The 21,314-nt window shown below is 34.2% G+C and overlaps 1 protein-coding gene across 7 annotated transcripts in view; it reads right to left on the bottom strand.

The window, feature by feature from the left end:
* Positions 1-21,314, bottom strand: part of BNC2 (basonuclin zinc finger protein 2) — a 530,176-nt gene that overhangs the window by 474,077 nt on the left and 34,785 nt on the right. Inside the window, exon 2 of one of the 7 annotated variants that reach the window (XM_074282948.1) lies at positions 3,989-4,028. The exons of the other annotated variants lie outside the window; for them this stretch is intronic. Within the exon in view, the coding sequence (XP_074139049.1) occupies positions 3,989-4,028 (40 nt within the window). The remainder of the gene's footprint in view (positions 1-3,988; positions 4,029-21,314) is intronic. 7 annotated transcript variants of the gene reach the window in all.

The following is a 21,314-nucleotide window of genomic DNA, read 5'->3' on the forward strand; positions in this document are numbered from 1 at the left end:
ACATTTCTTCAGAAACAATGAGTTCTTCTCAATATTGAAACCACACACACACACACACACACTCACAAACACACACACATACACACGCTCTGTTCATTAATGGAAAGAAAAGTATCTGTGAAAAGTGTCTGTGGCATAAATTATGGTTGTGACACATTCAATAAGTAACAAGAGTAAGTCAACCCCAATCGGTGTTTTGCACCGTTTACCTTTGATTTCTTGCATCCCAGCTGCAAAATCCTTCAGGACACAGACAGGGACACTCCAGAATGGGACACCCCTTATGTCCCACTTTGGATGTTTTTTTTTTGTTTTTGTTTTTGTTTGTTTGTTTGTTTGTTTGTTTTTAATGATTCCAGAGTTTCTCAAAGTTCAGAGCAGGTGACACTGGTCTGTTCTTAATCTTTAGTGCTTTAGTAATGTTAAGGATAATGACGAGGGACACAAATCCCCTGATGGAAGTGAATGCATTCCAAGCTCCCCGACCCACTCAGAGCAGTAATCCCCTGCAGCTGGAACTTACTTACCACCATGCACAGCTAATACATTTTTTAAAAGCTAGTCACTGGTGACAAATGTAAACTGGACTGAGCAGCTCCCCCTTTCCCTTGCCTCCCTCCCCCACCTCTCGATCTTCTCTCATAACCCAGAGCCTTGCTGTTCCAGTGATGAATATGACCTGCCTTTCAGAAGCACCCAGCTTGTGCTGTATAGCTCTGCTCTAAGTGACTAGAAGGGTTTAAAAGCATCTTCAGCTGTCAGACTGTAACAAAAACAAACCAAAAGAAAAAAAAAATCCTTAACACAAACATTTCACAACTGAGAAAACCATATTAGTTGGCCTATCACTGACATTTTGAGTCCCCTATTCATTCAGATGCATGCAGCAGGCAAAATTGAAGCAGCCTGGCTGCTGGAGAGAAGGAAGCAGGTCCCATCTTTTGCTGTCATAATAAAATAGGTGCCTGACATACAAAAGAAATCAAAGGCTGAAGAAGCTTTTGTGGTAATACTTTATTGGGATCCCCAAAACCTCTTAACTCTTTTTATTGGGATACTCCCCTAGAGATATCTTTAAACAGATTCAAAATCTGCATGTCGATTTTACCACAGATTTTTTTTTTTTCTAGCCAAAATTAAAAAAGGAAAACAAAATCATACTTGTGGTAGTGTATTAATTCTGGGTCTGGACTGAGTAAATACTCCAAAGAAAGAGAAGATATGTAAAATAATAGAGAAAATAATTCCAAAATAAGAGAAAGTATGGAAAATGAAGAAAGTTCAGGGGGGAAACAGATTTGAAAAACAAACTTGAAAACAATATAGATTGCATCTCAAAAGAAAAAATAATAGTGTCTACTGGTGACATAATTTTACAAGAAAATACTCTTGACATGAATGAGAAAAGGAAGGGAAATGGGACTTGAGCCTCACTATCTGTTTCACCCAATTTGGCAAAAAATCAGAGTTAATCTATGTAACTTGTTTGGGTTTATTATAGTTCCCAGATAACTGGCAATAATTACTGTGATTTAAGTGATATTACCAATTAGGTTTGGAGATAGCTACCACAACACTGACTACAATACTTAAATTTCATTAGATTTAATTACTGCAAAGTTACATCTGGAGAGGGAAACATAATTTCATAACTAGCCTCAGCATTCTAACTTGAGCTCACTGCCTGCCTTTCAACATACTTATACATCTAATTTGGACCCTGAAATACACTACAATTAATAATGGGAAACTAGCTGGAGCATCGTCAAACAGGTCTCTGTGAATTGAAATCAGCTCTAAATACATGACCTCTCAATGTCCCTTTGAGCCCTCCTGAGGGCAGGTATTCCAGACTTGGAGACCAGTCTTAACTGTATCCAGGCAAAAGGAATGTTGGGGGCAGGTGGGGGAAGGGAGGGGGTAGAGGAAGGGGTGTTACATGAGGGAGGGAAAGGAGGGACTGGGAAAATTTCTATTAGGAGAACTGATGGAGAAAGCAGACAATAATTTAGATCCCAAGGTAAATAAGCAAGGAGTTCAAATCTGTTTTCCCTTCTTCTTATCACTATCATATTTACTGAATTTGAAGTAAGCAATCAGAATATGAATAACAAACTAAAAACATTCATTAAACTCTCTTCATTACACATGATGACTATAATACTTTGGCAGTAAAGCATTAGTGCGTGAGGGGAAATTCTGGATGAAAGAATTAAATGCCAAGAGTATGAATGAGAAAATGGGTGAATAAGGATAAAGAGTCTGAATGTATATGGGGGGAGGGGGGTCAGTGAAAGCTATGCAAGTATGAGCTAAAAATATGTGAAAGCCTGGTTTTTTTTTTTTTTAATAAAAGCAAGAAACAGATACTGCTCAATGCAATCTGAAATACTAAGCACTCCAAAGCCTTGGGTTTATCAGTCTGAAGCCTTGACACCCTACAACATAAAGGGCAAATGAAGAAAAGTACAATCACATACTAATAGAATTTAAGAAAAATGGCCATGGTTTATCCTTCATGGTAACTAAGGCAAGTTTTGCTACAATGCAATCTAGATATTTGGAAATGGGTATAGCTACCAGCAGTAATAATTCTTGCTAATACACAATCATCTCAAGTACAAATCTCTACATTTGTACTAATGTGGACATGTTATAAAATTATCACAAATCTAAAAGATTTACTTGAATGCACTGCTGCAGTCTGGGGATAATTTCCATTTGCTAATCATGCAGGGACTCTTACACAAATGTCAATACAAAAGAAAACAAGTCAAGCCACAGAGAGGATTTCTCCCCAACAGAATATAATAATGCTATGAAAAAAAAATTTTGTAGAATCATAACCAATCTACATTCTAGGAAATAAACAAATAAATAAATGAGAAGCTCTTTAGGCAGCCAAATGTTTTTAAAAACAATCAAACTATACTGAATCTAAAACAAAAACAAAACAAAAAAAAAAATTACAACATTTTCAAAATCTTTTCCTAAAACAGAAATAAATACTGACTCATGAAACAGTATTATATTAAAATATACAATTATATATCTATATCTATATAAACACAGTAAAACCTGAAGGTTTATGGACGTTAGGCAAGTATAAATTTGCTATAAATTGCAAATTTCATACAAACACACTTATATAGTTATTGTTTAGTCATTTTTAGTCACGTCCAACTATTTGTGACCTCATTTGGGGTTTTCTTGGCAGAGATGCTGCAGTGGTTTGCCATTTCCTTACAGATGAGAAAACCGAGGCAAACAGGAGTAAGTGACATCTGGAGTTACACACACACACACACACACACACACACACACACACACACACACACACACACAAAATATGAGTTTATTATAAATTGCTTCTTTCTTTTGGGCAACTAGGTGGCGCCATGAATAGAGCACCAGCCCTAAAGTCAGGAAGACTTGAATTCATATCTGGCTTCAGACACTTAATCATTTCCTAGCTGTGTAACCCTGGGTAAGTCACTTAACCCCAATTGCCTCACAAAAATAAATAAATTGCTTCTTTCATACATATATACACATAAAAGTAGTAATTTGAAAATTATATATGGTAAAATATAAGTTGTTAAATTGTAGATTTCATAACATGCATATATATAAACTGCATATTTCAAATAAATGTGTATATGTGTCTATATGAAAACTTCAACTCATATATATATATATATATATATATGAAATTTGCAAATTGTAACAAACTTATACTTGCTTCACCACCATAAAACATATTTAGGCCTGCTTACAAAAAACTTAACTGGAAAATGCTTAGCCCTGAATAAATTTAAATTCCTACTAACAAAGTTCATGTGAAATGAATGCTGTCTCTTTAAAATGAAGGACCTGCTACCCTTAAGTAGTCTGAAGCCAAGAAAAGTTCTGAAGCTAAACTCTCAGGAGCAAACATTTTCTACTTGTGAAGTAAACTCTGTTGAAAGACAGCAGACTATGGTCCCACCAGTAAAAACAGGAAAGTTTTCAGCCAGTGACAGCTTTGCCTACAGAGAGAGAGAAAAAAAATGTCATAGACTCGCTTTATTAAACCATATGCTCATTGCCCTGTGAAGAAAGCAGGGTCACTAATTAGTTCATTCTGTGAAAGAAGCCCCTCCTGATCCCGTTGACTTTTGTCCCCCCGGTTAGCTCAAGCTATTTCTGTCATGCAACTTGAAAATCACTGGAGGGAAGAAGATCGCCATAACAACCGCTGAAATGATCTCGTGGAATGTGTCTAGTGGCACTGAAATAACCTGAGTATGTGCTCCAGATGTGTCGGCTGTCATGAAGAAAGTAAACACATCTGATGGACAACGTATGACTGGATGGCCTCACAGTAGACTCCAGAGAATTGGGATGGGGGGGATGGGGAAGGCAAACGTGGAAGTAGGGGAGGAGAGGGGATCAACTTAAGTTAGAAGAAAGAAGGGAAACAAGGGAATGGGGGGGGGGGGAGCCAAGCAGGAGGCACCCTAAGGACCGGTGTAGCCTGGCAGCCTGAGGACTGGGCCCAATTGTTTCATGTCTGTCCCTCCTCTGAGTGGCCTCTGTAGGCCTGCTGCAGTCTCTCTGAATTTCCGTCTGGCACAGACTTGTGAGCTTTGGGGAGCAAAATGAAATATGAACTTCGAGAGAAGGGGGGATAAAAAATACGGGAAAAGGACTCATAATATTTGCGTCTGAAGTTTCCGTGTCAATATGTTTTTAAAGCATTCTATAGCAAAGGGAGGAGGCTCTTCCCTCTGGTCCTTTCTCTTCACTCTCCAAGGAACAGTTTTGTCTTTTTGCTCTGACTGCCATAAAGCAGTATGTTTATTAGGTGATTCAGCAACTGTATCCGTGATCGGAAAATATCATTGTTTTTTTTCTTTAAAAAAGGGGGTGGAGAGGCACAAAGACTTGTAGTAGTAGTTAAGCCTATTAGTAGATTTTTTCCCCTGGCATATTTGAAAATTATTTGTCTACCATATGAAATATTTCCTAATGAAACAAATAGCCATGAATGGAAACAAAAATGTAAGCAAAAGCATATTCTCTCTTTGATTCTCATTTCTAAAGATATTTTTAAAAGAAAGCTACACAACCTAATCAGAGGCCTTATTCTTGTTTTTAGAACCAAATCAGCAAATGAACAAATAACTTTTAAAATATGTTGTCACAAACTGTGAAGTATAGGGGTCTGATGAGTCATATATTATATGATTATATAAGAAATGCATCACTTTTTAAATATTTCATTTAAACTAAATAAAAATAGAATTAGTTCTTTCCCCATTATGAAAACTATCTCCCGGGGCAGCTAGGTGGCACAGTGGATAGAGAACCAGCCCTGAATTCAGGAGGACCCGAGTTCAAATTTGGTCTCAGACACTTAACATTTCCTAGCTGTGTGACCCTGGGCAAGTCACTTGACCCCAGGCTGGGGGGGTGGGGGGGAATGAAAACTATCTCCCTAACAAAATCTCTGACATCACTACAACTATTCCAGGATAAATGAGCCCCCTATTTTCATATTAATCTACTGTATTTTAATTCTTGTAACTTCATACTATTTAAAATGTGAGTTTTGGTTTTAGCGAATATCTGTAGTACTAATCATTATTTAAATTTTACATAAATGCTAACATCTGTAAAAGCACAACCCATTCAGTTTTTCGGCATCTATGGCAAACTTTTCAAGAAACGTATTTCTAACATAGCATCAAAAACTCACACAATCACATTCCATCCAAATTTCTAGGAATTTCTCCATTGCAGACAATGAACAAAAGTGCAATTACAGATAATTATCTCTGTGAGATGCAGTCACATTTTAAATTGCTTAAGAATTAAAATGTGCACTGAAACCAATAAAGTCATAATTAACTAGGATGGAGGAAGGCAGAAGTCATGTGGTTCCTTCCACTCACAGTGACTGCCAACTGATGAATGTCTACCATTTCTAAATATTTAACTATATTTCCCTCCTTTTGGAATAATCCATTTGATGACTCAGGATCTGAAAGAGAAGTTGATCACCAAAATGGAAAAAGAAAAGAAAAAGCCCATGAGAAAGTATTTTTTAGGAGCAGAAAATGGAATAAATCTTCAACTCCCTCTCTAGCGTGTAATTCACACATTTAACCTGGCAGAGTAATACTCCAAGGAATGGATGCTTGGCGGCCACAGGATTCAGAATGTGAAGAAAGAGCTAAAAGAACAGCAGAAAGGAATGGCAATGCTACTGCATTCTAGAAATTGGACTCCATGGCAGGCAGCTGAATGAAGCCAATAACACATTCATGGTGATGGAAAATTTTTCATCCTCTACATGAAAAAATGTTTTTTCCTTGTAACCTAAACGATACTTCTTGACAAGTCAGACATCCCAAAATAATCATTTGCAAAAGTCCAACTTCAAAGATTTGTTGGCAACCTTAAGAAAGAAATAATTTGGATACTTCAAGTTATTTGCAGATCATCTTATTATTAGGGAGCCCAAAGGAATTGAAAGTATCAAACAGAGCTAAGACAGTCCAATATTCAAAAAGGCCTTATAAAGATTATAAACTTATATTTTCAGCATGAGATGCCAAGTGTCTAAAACATGGATGATCTTTAATCACCCTTATTAGGAGTTCCTTAAGTAAAGAAAAATTAAAAACGAAGATCAACAGTAAACCAAAGAAACTATATAATCTAGATCATTCATACTGGTGCTTTTTTGTCAATTTGCTACATTAAACATGTGATTAGCTTTTAAGAGAAAGCAGATTTAAGACAAGGAAAGAGAGATATCTTTTCAGTTAAGAATTTTCAAAAACTTCACATAGTAGTAATTGAAGAAATCTTGGAGTTAATGCCAAACACTGGGGAGATAGAGGCAAAAACGCAATGGTATCTGCCCTCAGGAAATAAACATCAAATAGAAGATGGAATGATAACAAAATGTACAAAATTATATACATAAAAGATACAAACACACACACATTATTAAGCTTCAAGAATTCTATAGCATCTGAATTAACTGATTTGGTAGCTCCTGTAATAAGTACAAACAATGTCGAAATAAATCAAGTTTGAGACCTTAAAACTCTTTAGGCCAATAATTTCACTATTGCTAGCTGCCCAAGTCCCCTTTTTATAACTTCACTCAATGTCTCCTACTTCTTCCACAAGAAACAAAGTGTGGTCAATATGGCTATATCAACAACCATTAACCTTATTTTACCCATACCAATTCAAAGTTTCTTCGAACTTTTTTCATTACAAAGGAAAGAATACAGGTAAACGGAACAAAATGGAAATCTAACTAGTATTAAAGTGAAAAAAAAAAAAAAAAAAAGAAAACAGCTAAAGAATCTCTGTACTTTAGAGATTTCACAGCACTTTATTTATACTTTTCAAATGCATCTATCAAGACATAGCATGACTTAATGGAGAGGGAGACAGCCTTGGGTTCAGCAGGACATAGGTTCAGGGGTTACCTCTGACACAAACTTGCCACATTACCCTGAGCAAATCATTTAACATCTCAACCCCCTGATAACTTTCCAGTACTATAAAATGAGGAACAGTTGAAGACCCATCTGCAATGGTAGAGGGAATTTCCTCAATTCTTTATATTTATGAAATTGTAAATAGGTCCTGACTGCCTTGTCCCAATTCATTTATCAAATGATTATACACACACACACACACACACACACACACACACACACGTTTTATTCTTAGTACCTAATTAGATTATACAGGCAAGAAAAGGACAGACCCTGCACAAACACAATCATAAATGTTTGTGAAATAAACAAAATAAGAATCCAATGCTGTATTGACCGATTCCACATACTGAAAGTTGTTTGTTGGTTTGTTTTTTAATTTCCCAGCTACTATAGGTTTAATTTGTATGTTGCTGTCTTGAGTGAAGTGTTACTGAGACCAAAGCCTAAATTCAAAATTCTCAAATGATATATATTGAAAGAAAGAAAGAGAAGTCTCATGTCATTAGATTAAAGAAATTGATCATTATAACAACAAGTCCCATTCCTTACTAAACAAACAAAAAAAAAAAATTTCTCATGGAAAACCAATTAGACTATTAATTAAGTACATTATGAACAAAGGCAAGTGACTGCACTATTTTAAAATAAAATTTTAAAGTTCAGAAGGATATTCCTTGTTTTAAAAACCTAAATCATAATAATGGTAACCCACATTTTCATTGTATATTACCCTTTATGAAGCATTTCCCTCAAAATAATGAAATGAATTGGACATTCCAAGTACAAATATACTCAATTTACAGATGAGGAAACTGGGGCTCAGATAATTTAAATGATTTGCCAACAATCATGAAAATAAGTGTCGGAGCCAGTAGTCAATCTAGATCTGGAATTACTACTCCTAAGTCTTAAATTTTTTCCATTAAACTACACTCACTCTTATCATCTTTATCTACATTAACTTACAAGGTCAGATCGAAGTGAAGATTATTAGGTTCTTTTTGTGATTAGTTCATCTTCAGACTATATCCTGCCCAGTTAAAAGTATTATATTTAACTTATCTAATATCTGGTCATTTATTCAATTAGATGAAACTTTATTAGACGTCTTTTTTGTGTGCAAAATACTTTACTAGGTGCTAGGAAATATACTAAAGTTAAGCAAAACATGGTCCTTTAATTCACAAAATTTATTGGCTTACTAAGTGGACATTACCACATACAAAAGTAACTATAATATAAACTAATACATGATAAGTGCATCAGAGAAATATAAAAAGCTAACTTAGGGCATGAGAGGGAAGAAGGAAGGAAAGGAGGGAGGGAGGGAAGAAGGAAAGGAGGGAGGGAGGGAGGGAGGGAGGAAGGAAAGAAGGGAGGGAAGGAGAGAGGGAGGAAGGAAGGAAGAAATAGAGCAATAGTACATGGAAACAAGACCTAAATTCTTAATCTTGGTTCAGCCCCTAATTCTGAGTCTATGTTTGGAAGTCAGGTAGGGGAGAAAGTAATTATAAAAGATAAAGGGATTAGATAATCTCTGAAGCCTCTTCAAGACCTAGAATCCTTTGATTCTATGGATATTTTTAAATATTTATAATTATTGAGCAGATCAAATCTAATGAACTGACCATTTATGAAAACTTGTAGATGCAGGTCAAATTACAAAGGTGACCTTTCAAAACAAATATAGTCAATTGTCAAGTTATATAAAGTCACCACAAATACTGAATTATCAAATACTGATTCACTGCTCCTAAGGGAAACAGAGTTAGGTTCCTATGAGTCTCTGATCACATTTTTGTCCTCTAATCAATACGTAACCTTATTTTATGGGTATTTCTGTTTAAAGATACCTTATATATTCTTTACAAATAATTAATTTTGTGAAAATTTCCTCTCCCTTTTTCTAGATGTACTATATTGGTGATTCATTAGTACTCAGGGCCAGCACAATAGCTTAGGCCTGAATAAAGCTTATCTAATATAGGTACTTCTCTGTAAGGCATTTATTCTTGCATTTATGAACTATTAGACAGCTCTTCAGTACTATATTTGGGGGTCATTTTAAATCACAACAAAAAAACACAAAAGTGAAAAAAATGTGACATTAAATAAACTGTGAAAAGGATACTTGTTTACAGTATAAGCGCTGAAACAAGAAAGCAAAGCATGGTCACCTTATTCAGCCTCATCTGGGACTATCCAGGTCCATCAGGGCTGTTCTGTGAAAAAAGTCCATGAAATGTTGACAGTAAAAGTGCCAAGAGTATTGATTTGGAGGTTACAAAAAAATTTTACCAAGTTCGTAAATTCACAAATACAGAATCTAAGACTAAAGAGAATCGACTGTATTCTTTTAACAACTATTACTATTTTACACTATTTTCCTATGATAGCAAACAAAGGGTCATTTGTGACAAGGCCAGGGGAAGAGTGGGGAATGTTCCCCACCCTACTCCCCAATTAGTAGTCTAAGTTTTTAAATAGAAAATTATTATTCTACAAATTATTTAATATATCTTTGTAGCATATATGGCTACTTAGGTCAATTGGTTGGAATACTGAGCTGATTAGGTCAAGGTCAATGACTGGACTCCCATATGGACCAGTTACATTGACTCTGTTCTACAAATAATTTCAGAGGACAAAGCAAAGAATGTGAATAGATCAGCACCACTACTTCCTACAATTATGGAAAAATCTAAGGATAGTTGGTGAAATGAGGAACATCATCTTCATATTAAAGAAAAAAAAAAAAAAGCACTAAGGGAGGTGATTTGAGGTTTTGTATTCACTCCATTTTTGCTACTTCTTGCCACAAAGAACATTTAATTATAGATATAGATGGTGGGATAACCACCCAAAAACTATGTAGAACTTATAGCTAAATGTAAAATGTAGTGAATAAAGTTAAATAATTCTGGCTGCAAGAAGTATACTTCACCTCCATGCTCAGCAGACTGAACTATAATCATTCTCATCTGGGTACAATTCAGGGTGGTGAGTTTAATCTCCAAAAACCTACATGGATTGGGTTCTGGCTGTCTGAGAAATTGCTTCTCTCTCTCCTTCTAAACTTTTGAAGCAAGGTGCCCCTGCTAATGGTTGCCAGAACTCTAGGTGACTATAGGCATTGAGTTCTCATCTCTGTAATTTCCTTTCCTTTTCTCTGGAGTCCAAGTGGACATGTAAAGCATGGGGAAAAGTCAAGCTTTCAAAAAATAATTTGTCCTGATTTGGTCAAAGATATGTCACAATGGTCAGTGAGTGTAAATTAAGTTGACCATCAATAAATCAATTCTGAAAACAAAAGTAGTAGTCCATAGATTGTCAGGTAAACAGTAATTTGGCCATGAGTTTAAAAATTATACTCTAACTTAATTTTTAAGATGTTTTCCTAATTCTTTTAAGTTAAAATTTAATGAGTATGTAATTTGGAAATTACAATTTAACTTTCTCCCTTTTATTATCAATTTCATTAATTTTATATCCAAATTCTAATTTTCCTCAATAAAGTATGGTGATAATATTCATTTATATGACAATTTATAGTTACAAAATGTTTTCACATACATTTCACTTGATCCTCAAAAGAGCCACATGAAGGAAGCAGCATAAACATTACTCTCAGAGGAGTAGAATTTAGTAAATAAGATAGTTCATATAGCTATTAAGTGACAACACCAAAGTTTAAACTGGATGATTTTAAAGAAGGACTATGAATCACTGAAAATCTAAAAACTTTTAAAAATAGTTGACTTTTGGTTGTTTGTCCTTCTGCTCAAGGAAGACCAAAATGATATCATTTGGGACTTTAAGTGCAATGTTTCCTATTGTGGCTTATCAGACCAATGAATTCAGAAGCACAAATAGGCACAGATTGGGCAGAAATAATCTATCTGAACATCAGAGTGGAATGTTCTCTAGATTTGCATATCTCACATCCCTTATAAAATAAGAATTTAAAAAAGGAAAAAAGAAAAGAAATATGAAGTCAGATACTAAGACCTATGTGGTAAATGATTTTTTTTACCTCAGTTATTTGGGTAGGATGGATAGACTGGACAAAGAGAGGAAAATAGAACCTGGGATCTCTTTCCCAAGAAGGCAACTAATTTTATCTTGTTTGTAGAACTATCAAAAAATGTACAATTTTAATATCTTCTGATTCTGTTTGTATCACTATACCATTATCATAGGAAAACTAATAAATATCTTCATAGAATCAATGGCCGCTTTATTTCCATTTGCTTCTTAGCTTACAAGGCCAAGAAGGTATCACTAATCTGCTAAGAAAAAGTTCTTTTTATTTTTAGCTAGGCTAATGGTAAAGTTACCAGAACTATTCTCAAAGTCTTAACAACTGATTTTATTAAACTAAAATTTATCACTAGTCAATGATCTATAGAAAACAATTTAGTTTTGGTTCATTCTTCCAACCCAATTTGAAGGATATATGGCCAAACACCTTACGAGTGACTCACTTCAGTTTCTAGATTGTATGGAGACCACATATAAGAAGCCCTAAAAATTTGCTTACAAGCACTAAAACAATGATAGATGGAAGAATGGAGGAAGCTATACCATCTACTAACTACTGGTGTTCTGTTTACCAAATTCTATGCAACCTCTAGAGAAATAGAAGTCGCAATCTCAAGAATCACAATTGGGAGGCAGCTAGGTGGCGCAGTGGATAAAACACCAGCCTTGAATTAAGGAGGAACTGAGTTCAAATATGGTCTCAGACACTTAACACTTCCTAGCTGTGTGACCCTGGGCAAGTCACTTAACCCCAGCCTTTAAAAAAAGAAGAAAGAAAAAAAAGAACCACAATTGGTTGGGCAAAATGTCATTCAAAATGATAATTCTTCATGACATATCATCAAATGACATAATATTATCTACAATCAAAGCTATTCATCCTAATAGATCTTCTGCAATCATTATGGGTACATTCTTAAAAATACCAATGTGCCAGCCACAAATTAAAAATAATTCAAAGTTTTCATAGCTTCTCATCTATAATTCAATCCAAGTTGAGGATTTAACCCACAACCCTGAGTTGGGTATGTGATCTTTGGTATATGATCTTCATAACAATTAATATTCAATCGTCTAAGAAAAAATTCTTGCTGAGATTAAAAGGTGATATCTGATATACAAATCACCACTTAAACTACCATGGAAGGTTACCTACATAAATGTACAGATGGAGCTAATGTGATGCCTGTAAAGGGCTAGAACTGAGTAAATGTACTTGGATAATGGAGCACGTGAGACTAATTGCCAATTGGACAATTCTCTATTAACATGTTTGAAGGATGACCCTCCCCAACTATTCTGTGCTAGCTAGATCGGTGGGTGTGGACAAAGAAGGGGAAGTGACATGAGTGGGTGGAGGAGGAGGAGGAGGAAGAAATTGAGGCATTCTCCTGGCGGTGGAGAGAGAAGGAGATATGGAGAGAGAGGAAGGAGATGTGGAGATTGCTAGATCTAATCCCCTGACCTCGACCTCAAAAGACCAAGAATAAAGACTTTTGATTATACTGACTCTGGCTGATTCTGGGAAGAGAGGGTTCCAACAGATGCTTAATGACCTTGGGAATATAGAAGTCTGTAAAAAAGGATAAAGAGAATATAACAAGCACTTTCCATACATTAGAGCCATATATCATCCTCTAGCCTTGGACACTGCACCCACAAAATTCCCAAATCTAGAAAAAGCTGCTGACTTCAACAACCATCATAACATACCCATCCACTAACATCTATAACTAAAAAGGCCAGTTGGATCTAAAGTCATAACAACATGTTTATTTGCTGTAATCAGTGGAAAAGTGTATTACAAAAGGGAGAAAACATGACAGAATCTGCAAGCAATATTTTGAAGAAATACACTATGAGGAGTGAAACAAGGTTGCCCACTATCACCATTACTATTCAATATAGTACTAGAAACTCTAGCCTTGGCAATAAGAGCCGAGAAAGAGATCCAAGGAATTAGAGTAGGAAATGAAGAAATCAAATTGTCACTTTTCGCAGATGACATGATGGTATACTTAGAGAACCCCAAAGACTCTGCTAAAAAGCTATTAGAAATAATTCAGAATTTTAGCAAAGTCGCAGGATACAAAATAAATCCACATAAATCCTCAGGATTTTTATACATTACCAACACAATCCAACAGCAAGAGATACAAAGAGAAATTCCATTCAAAATAACAGTCGATAGTATCAAATATTTGGGAATATATCTACCAAAGGAGAGTCAGGAATTATATGAGCAAAATTACAAAACACTTGCCACAAAAATAAAGTCAGATTTAAATCATTGGAAAGACATTCAATGTTCTTGGATAGGCCGAGCGAATATAATTAAGATGACAATACTCCCCAAACTAATCTATTTATTTAGTGCTATACCAATCAGACTCCCAAGAAACTATCTTAATGACCTAGAAAAAATAACAACAAAATTCATATGGAAGAATAAAAGGTCGAGAATTGCAAGGGAACTAATGAAAAAAAAGTCAGAGGAAGGTGGTCTAAGTGTACCTGATTTAAAGCTATATTATAAAGCAACAGTCACCAAAACCATTTGGTATTGGCTAAGAAATAGACTAGTTGATCAGTGGCATAGGTTAGGTTCACAGGACAAGATAGTGAATAAAAATAGCAATCTAATCTTTGACAAACCCAAAGATCCCAAATTTTGGGATAAGAATTCATTATTTGACAAAAACTGCTGGGAAAACTGGAAATTAGTATGGCAGAAACTAGGCATGGACCCACATTTAACACCACATACTAAGATTAGATCAAAATGGGTCCAAGATTTAGGCATAAAGAACGAAATCATAAATAAATTGGAGGAACATGGGATGGTTTACCTCTCAGACTTGTGGAGGAGGAAGGAGTTTGTGTCCAAGGGAGAACTAGAGACCATTATTGATCACAAAATAGAACATTTTGATTACACCAAATTAAAAAGTTTCTGCACAAACAAAACTAATGCAAACAAGATTAGAAGGGAAGTAACAAATTGGGAAAAAATTTTTACAGTTAAAGGTTCTGATAAAGGCCTCATCTCCAAAATATACAGAGAATTGACTTTAATTTATAAGAAATCAAGCCATTCTCCAATTGATAAATGGTCAAAGGATATGAACAGACAATTTTCAGATGATGAAATTAAAACTATTTCCACTCATATGAAAGAGTGTTCCAAATCACTATTGATCAGAGAAATGCAAATTAAGACAACTCTGAGGTATCATTACACACCTGTCAGATTGGCTAAGATGACAGGAACAAATAACGATGAATGTTGGAGGGGCTGTGGGAAAACTGGGACACTGATGCATTGTTGGTGGAGTTGTGAAAGAATCCAACCATTCTGGAGAGCAATCTGGAATTATGTCCAAAAAGTTATCAAAATGTGCATACCCTTTGATCCAGCCATACTACTACTGGGCTTATACCCCAAGGAACTACTAGAGAAGGGAAAGGGTCCTGTATGTGCCAAAATGTTTGTGGCAGCCCTTTTCATAGTGGCTAGAAGCTGGAAAATGAATGGATGTCCATCAATTGGAGAATGGTTGGGTAAACTATGGTATATGAATGTTATGGAATATTATTGTTCTATAAGAAATGACCAACAGGAGAAATACAGAGAGGCTTGGAGAGACTTACATCAACTGATGCTGAGTGAAATGAGCAGAACCAGAAGATCTTTATACACTTCAACAATGATACTGTATGAGGATGTATGCTGATGGAAGTGGATTTCTTCAACATAGAGAAGAGCTAATCCAATTCCAATTGATTAATGATGGACAGAACCAGCTACATCCAGAAAAGGAACACTGGGAAATGAATGTAAACTGTTATTTTTACCTTCTGAATCCAAATCTTCCTGTGCAACAAAAAAATTCGGTTCTACACACATATATTGTATCTAGAATATACTGTAATATATTTAACATATATAAGACTGCTTGCCATCTGGGGGAGGGGGTTGGGGGAGGAAGGGAAAAAATCTGAATAGAAGTAAGTGCAAGGGATAATGTTGTAAAAAATTACCCATGCATATGTACTGTCAAAAAATGTTATAATTATAAAATAAAATTAAAAATTAAAAAAAAAAAAAAAGAAATACACTATGACTAGACTTGAAATCTATCATAAAAAGGAGGAAAAAAGAACAATTTAGATGAGTTAATAGAAATTAAAATCTCTCTCCTAAGTGGAAGAATACACTATGATTTTTATCTGGACTAAGACTGTAGAGAGTATTTCTAATAAAAATAGTTAAGAACTGACACATTATAAATTAAGTTAAATAATTTATTACTCAACACTTGTCATTTATACATAGAATTTTGCATTATGCAATGCTTATTATTAATCACTTTAATATTTTTCAAAATATCTCAAGGTGAGGACCACTTGATTATATTAAGGGACACCCATAATTTCCCATCTAAATTTCTTTCCTCCTTATTAAAACATAGAAAGGAAATTCAAATCAAACTAAACAAGTTCCAAGTGTGACTAAGACACATTATGGTCCTTTGCACATCTATAAAAGGCTAAAAATATGATTACTCCAGTTTAGTTCTATCCTAATTAAGTATAAGCTTACTTGACATTAAAAAAAAAGGCTTCATCTTAAATCATTATGCTTCCAGAGTTCTTTCTTCATTCCAACACAGACAATGCTATTAGTACTTACAAAACATATGTCTATGAACCAATAGGCATCTCTGTACATACATACATACATACAGAGAAATAGTCATTTACAGTATCCCAAAAATCTTAGTGTAGTATTTAGCTATTAAACTTCAAGTAAAATTAACCTAAAATCATTTGAGTGGTCAGTGCTCTATAGAAAACAATTCAGTTCTGGATTAATTAAAGTGCATTGTTAAACTATTAAAGCTTTAATATTAAATATAATTGAATATTATAATATCAAATAACATTAAGTTATTACATTTACTGTGCTATGATACTATTTGTTATATGTAGTCTGTGATTATATTATGTTAATAATATATATTATTATATCAAGCTTATTAATTTAAAGGTATATAATGCTCATTTATATTTAATATTAAAGCTTTAACAATTTAACACTAAAACCTATGGGACATCCTTTATTTAAACACATATGTCTATACAAATAAAAATGTATGGCTATCTGTACCATGATACTGAAAGTCTGAGGAATTTTTTCCATGTAGGAAAGATGAAAACAAGTTAGTACTATTTTCCCCATGCAAACATATTTCATGATGGGAATCTAAGCCTTGTTTAATTACTCTTAGAATCAGAGGATACTAGCGCTGGAAGAAACCCTGAATCTTCATCTAGGTTGGCTTTGAGTTCCAGCTTTGACATTTTCTAATTGTGAGACCCTGAGCAAATGATTTAATCTACCCAGACTTCACCTCTCTCATCTATCTGTTAGATAAAAGTTAATACTTGAAGTACTAACTTCCTAAGGATGTTATGAGGAAAACATTCCTTCCAGCCCTGTTTTCTCAAGAATTAACAAAATGATCACAATATGGTTGCGATATTTTGAGGTCTTCAAATGTAGAAAGGAGTTAACAGAGCAAACCAGTTTTTTTCTTCCATCATAGATCATTCCAAATACTAATCTAAAATCATAGCACTGGAAAAGACTCAAATACATTCTTCAAAAATTTTGAACTTTCTAAGTTTAAAGATATTTTCTTACTTGAATTCTTCATATTAATTTCTTCTACTGCAATAACATTATATGAATGTACCACAATTTATTTAGCCCTTCTCCAATCAATCAGCATCTACTTTTGTTTCCAATTCTTGGCTACCACAAAAAGCATTCTAAATGAATTTTTTACTCTTTGACTTCATTGGGTTATAAGCTTAGAAGTGGGATATTTCGGCCAAAAGATATGGATAAGATAGTTTGTTGGTTTTTTTAAATCAAATTCTAAATTGTTTTCCAGAGTAGATAGAACAATTCATAGTATATTGTGACTATTTTTCTGCAATTGCTTCAATATTAACTTATCTCATCTTTGTCAATTTACTTCTCAAGAAAACAGTAAACTTCAGAACACTTAGGGGATATTGTATATCTAAAAGCAATCTGTTTGAACTGTAAAAATCTCTCACAAACCAATTCATTTCTAACTTTGGGTTTTATGAAAGCAAGGATAACAATATTTACACTAATGTTCTCTCTATTTTTGTATCTTTCTTCCTTCTATTTTGTATTAACACATAACACAAAACAGAAATCCAATTTGGGGGAAAAAATAACATTTACATCAAATGGTGTAATTTTTTTGTATAGTTAGTATAAGAAATACATTGATTTTTCTTATTTTTTATTTCATTCAATGTTTAATGTTCGAGAGGGATACCATTATCATTTAGTTCATCTCCCTGACCTAGAGTCAGAGAAAAATCTTGATTATGTTTGTGTGAAATAAGCTGAGGTGCTACATGGAATAGAATCTGTATAAACATAGCTTCTTCCCATAGAGTACCTAGAACCAATATGCCCCTTCAGAAATAGAACTAAGCTGAAATAAAACAGTAGGCTCTAAAGACAAAGCTTCTTCCTCAGAGCAAAAACATGCTTCTTAAGAAAACAGTAGAAATTGATCAGAGAATGCTACTCAATAACTATGCATTCCTTGGCATAAAGAAGAAAAAGCAGTTTTAATTAATGGTTCCTTCCTTTGAAAAAGGAATATAAAGATTATAAAGAAAAGGGTCTGGAGTCAGAGGCTCTGGATTCCAAATCATGGCTATCCCTCCTTATTACCAGTGTGATTCTAAACAAGTTCATGGCCTTCACTGGGCCTCAATTTCCTCATTATAAAATTTTAAAACTATATAATAATAGCTGATTTCTAAGGTCCTTTCTCACTCTAAATTCTACAATTTGGTATTTTAGTTTAAAATTGTTATTTTTTTAGATAAGGAAACTGAGGAACTAATTTCACTTCTGTCACCTTCCTGGTCCTCTTTTTACCTGTGTGCTTAGAAAATGGATAGGCCCTGGCATAAAGAAATAAAAGGAATTCTCAACTTTATATTTCTATATAGCTACTGACTTTGGAAAAATGAATGCACATAGCTGACTTAGCATTTTGCCCCGGAGCCATGCTAACATTGACTCAAAAGTTCATCCTAAAACTTTATTTTTGCTTCTGCTCAGAGGAATTCAACCTACAAACTTGCTCTTTATCTGATGTCACAATTGTAAAATGTTACAATGTTCATATCCATTTTCTAAAATGAGGTCATAGACATAAATTAATGATATCCAAGTCAATGTTTCCCACGTACAAGCTCATCTCTCCCACCAAGGATACAGTTCCTCTGATTGGTTGTAAAATAGAGAGGAAAAACTCTTGAATCCAATGGCTAAGTACGACTCAAAATGAATTTATATGATATTCCAGGCTCCTCACTATACACAGACCCCTGGTGAGGTAACTTCTGTGTATCAGACTAATAGAAGTGCCCTATAACATTGGACCCAGACATACTATCTAAGCCTACCCCAAGACAGCTGACTAGAGAAAGGTTACAATATACTCATTTATTTTCAGAACAGAACAATTTTCTTGTTTTCGATATTTTTAAAACACCATAAAGTATTTCAGCTACTTCACAAAAGCCTGACTTGTGGACAATGACCAGCCTTTAATCAGATGTTACTTTTTTGGTTTAATTCCCAGCTCTACAACTAAGTCACTCTGTGACCTTGGAGTAAGTTACTTCATGTCTCTGCATCAGCTTTATTTTTTTAAATGCCCCTGTATACCTTACAAGAACAAATAAGATAATGGGAAAGAGGGACAAGGAATTTGCCAAAAAAGGTTCCAGAAGAATGGCAACAAAGGTAGAATATAATTAAACTAGATCATGGAACTAAATTATCTTTAAATGATAAGGAATAACATGTTTTGAAATGATACTGAAAAATAATAAAGTTAGTCTCTTAGACAAGACTTAGCAAACTTATTTGGCCATGGAATAGTTTTTGGCTTAAAATATATTGCTGGAATTCATAAATAGTTGTGATGGGAAAGGGAAAGTGGAGCAATAGAGAGGAAATCTAGAAGAATCCTCTTAGGATCAAGGTGGAGAAAGACAGAGGAAATTAAGCCTATATTCATACAAAAACTTTGACATGTAATAAGTACTTTTCAAAAATACATAATTTAGTATGTAATGTCTTAGGAAGAAAACTGTTATAAACATTAATATTTTCCCATGGAATTCCAATTTACATTTTATAAAATGCCAGGGGTCATGGAACATACCTGAGAATACTGTTCTAGAAAGTATTTTGGTACACTTCATTTTATTGTTACTCAACAAATTCAACAACTTTCAGAATCATCTAGAACCATACAGCTGGCAACTAACTGATATTAAACTTGTCATTCTTTATCAGGATACAGCTATCCAAGCAAGTACAATCTATCAAGTCCCTCTATATAAATTCATCTAATCCATGCTGAACATATATCATTTAAAATAACAATGGTGATTCCCCATGAGCTACTTTAAACATTACTTTATTGACTGAAATATGAATGAGTCCAAATAGCAACAGAGTTGGAGAAAACTCTAGAAAAAGTAGATTAAAAAAAACAGTCAAAGAAAAAAGTCAGACATCCTCTGATGCTTATTACCTATGTGATCTTGGAACAAGTCCGTTCATCTCTCTGAACCTCAGTTTACTCATTTTGCAAAATAAGACAGTTGAACTAAATAATCTGAGGATCTTCAGCTCTCTATGATCTTATCCTAATTTTCAAGAGATAATGATTCAATCAAAATGCCTGCTTAGCAGTTGGCAACCAAAATCAAAACAAAATTTTATATTGCTGAAATCATTTAAAATATACATTTCCTTCAACTATACAGCACAGTTTGTCTTAACAACTAAACTTGAACTCTACACATCAATAATATCTTCAAACTATATTTGTAAATACCATTGTAACTTAAACCTCTTCTGGAGTTATCAGGGAATTTTCACTTTGGAAAAGAATACAATAATAACTCTTACTTGATAAAAGCATTGCTTCATCATTATACATTCAGGGTTCCCAGAATACTGTACATGTACACAGACTGTTACTCTGTTTGCTCCTAGGATAAGCAAGTAGATGGACTAGCAAAATACTTACACCAGGGCATTTTAGTCCCATTCTTTGGTTTTGTTTTTTAATTTAACAATGACTTGTCAAGTTACACACTATTTGTGATTATATGCATCTAGTTAAATCCCTAAGTGAGCTAGCCCAAGTACATATACAGGCCAATATCTATCAACTAGGCCATTAAAGATTAGCAAAGAAGGGGTGGGGAGGGAGGCCTTAAGTAGATACTTCTTGTCTCCACCTAATGTTTATTTATTTAATTGAGGATTGCTGTCTTCATCAGTATTGCTAACATATGAAAATATTTGTTTTGCCTGGAAAATTGATACTTATTGTTTGTGTTTATTCTCATCTCCAAGGTTAACAACCTTTGGAGGAGGGAGGGAGAGTTTTTTTAAACATCCTTTTCATATATTAGCACCTCATAATGAAGACAAGTACAAACACAACACATACACATTAAGTTGAGAACACAAATGTCAACACTTCCCCTATCTACTAATTTGATAATCATTGATGGACATTAGCCAGCTAACCATTACTGACGTCATCATTATTGCCTGGTAACATATATATATATATATATATATATATATATATATATATATATATATATATA

The sequence above is a fragment of the Sminthopsis crassicaudata genome, chromosome 1 (genome assembly GCF_048593235.1).
Source record: "Sminthopsis crassicaudata isolate SCR6 chromosome 1, ASM4859323v1, whole genome shotgun sequence".
In the NCBI taxonomy this organism is placed as follows: Eukaryota; Metazoa; Chordata; class Mammalia; order Dasyuromorphia; family Dasyuridae; genus Sminthopsis; species Sminthopsis crassicaudata.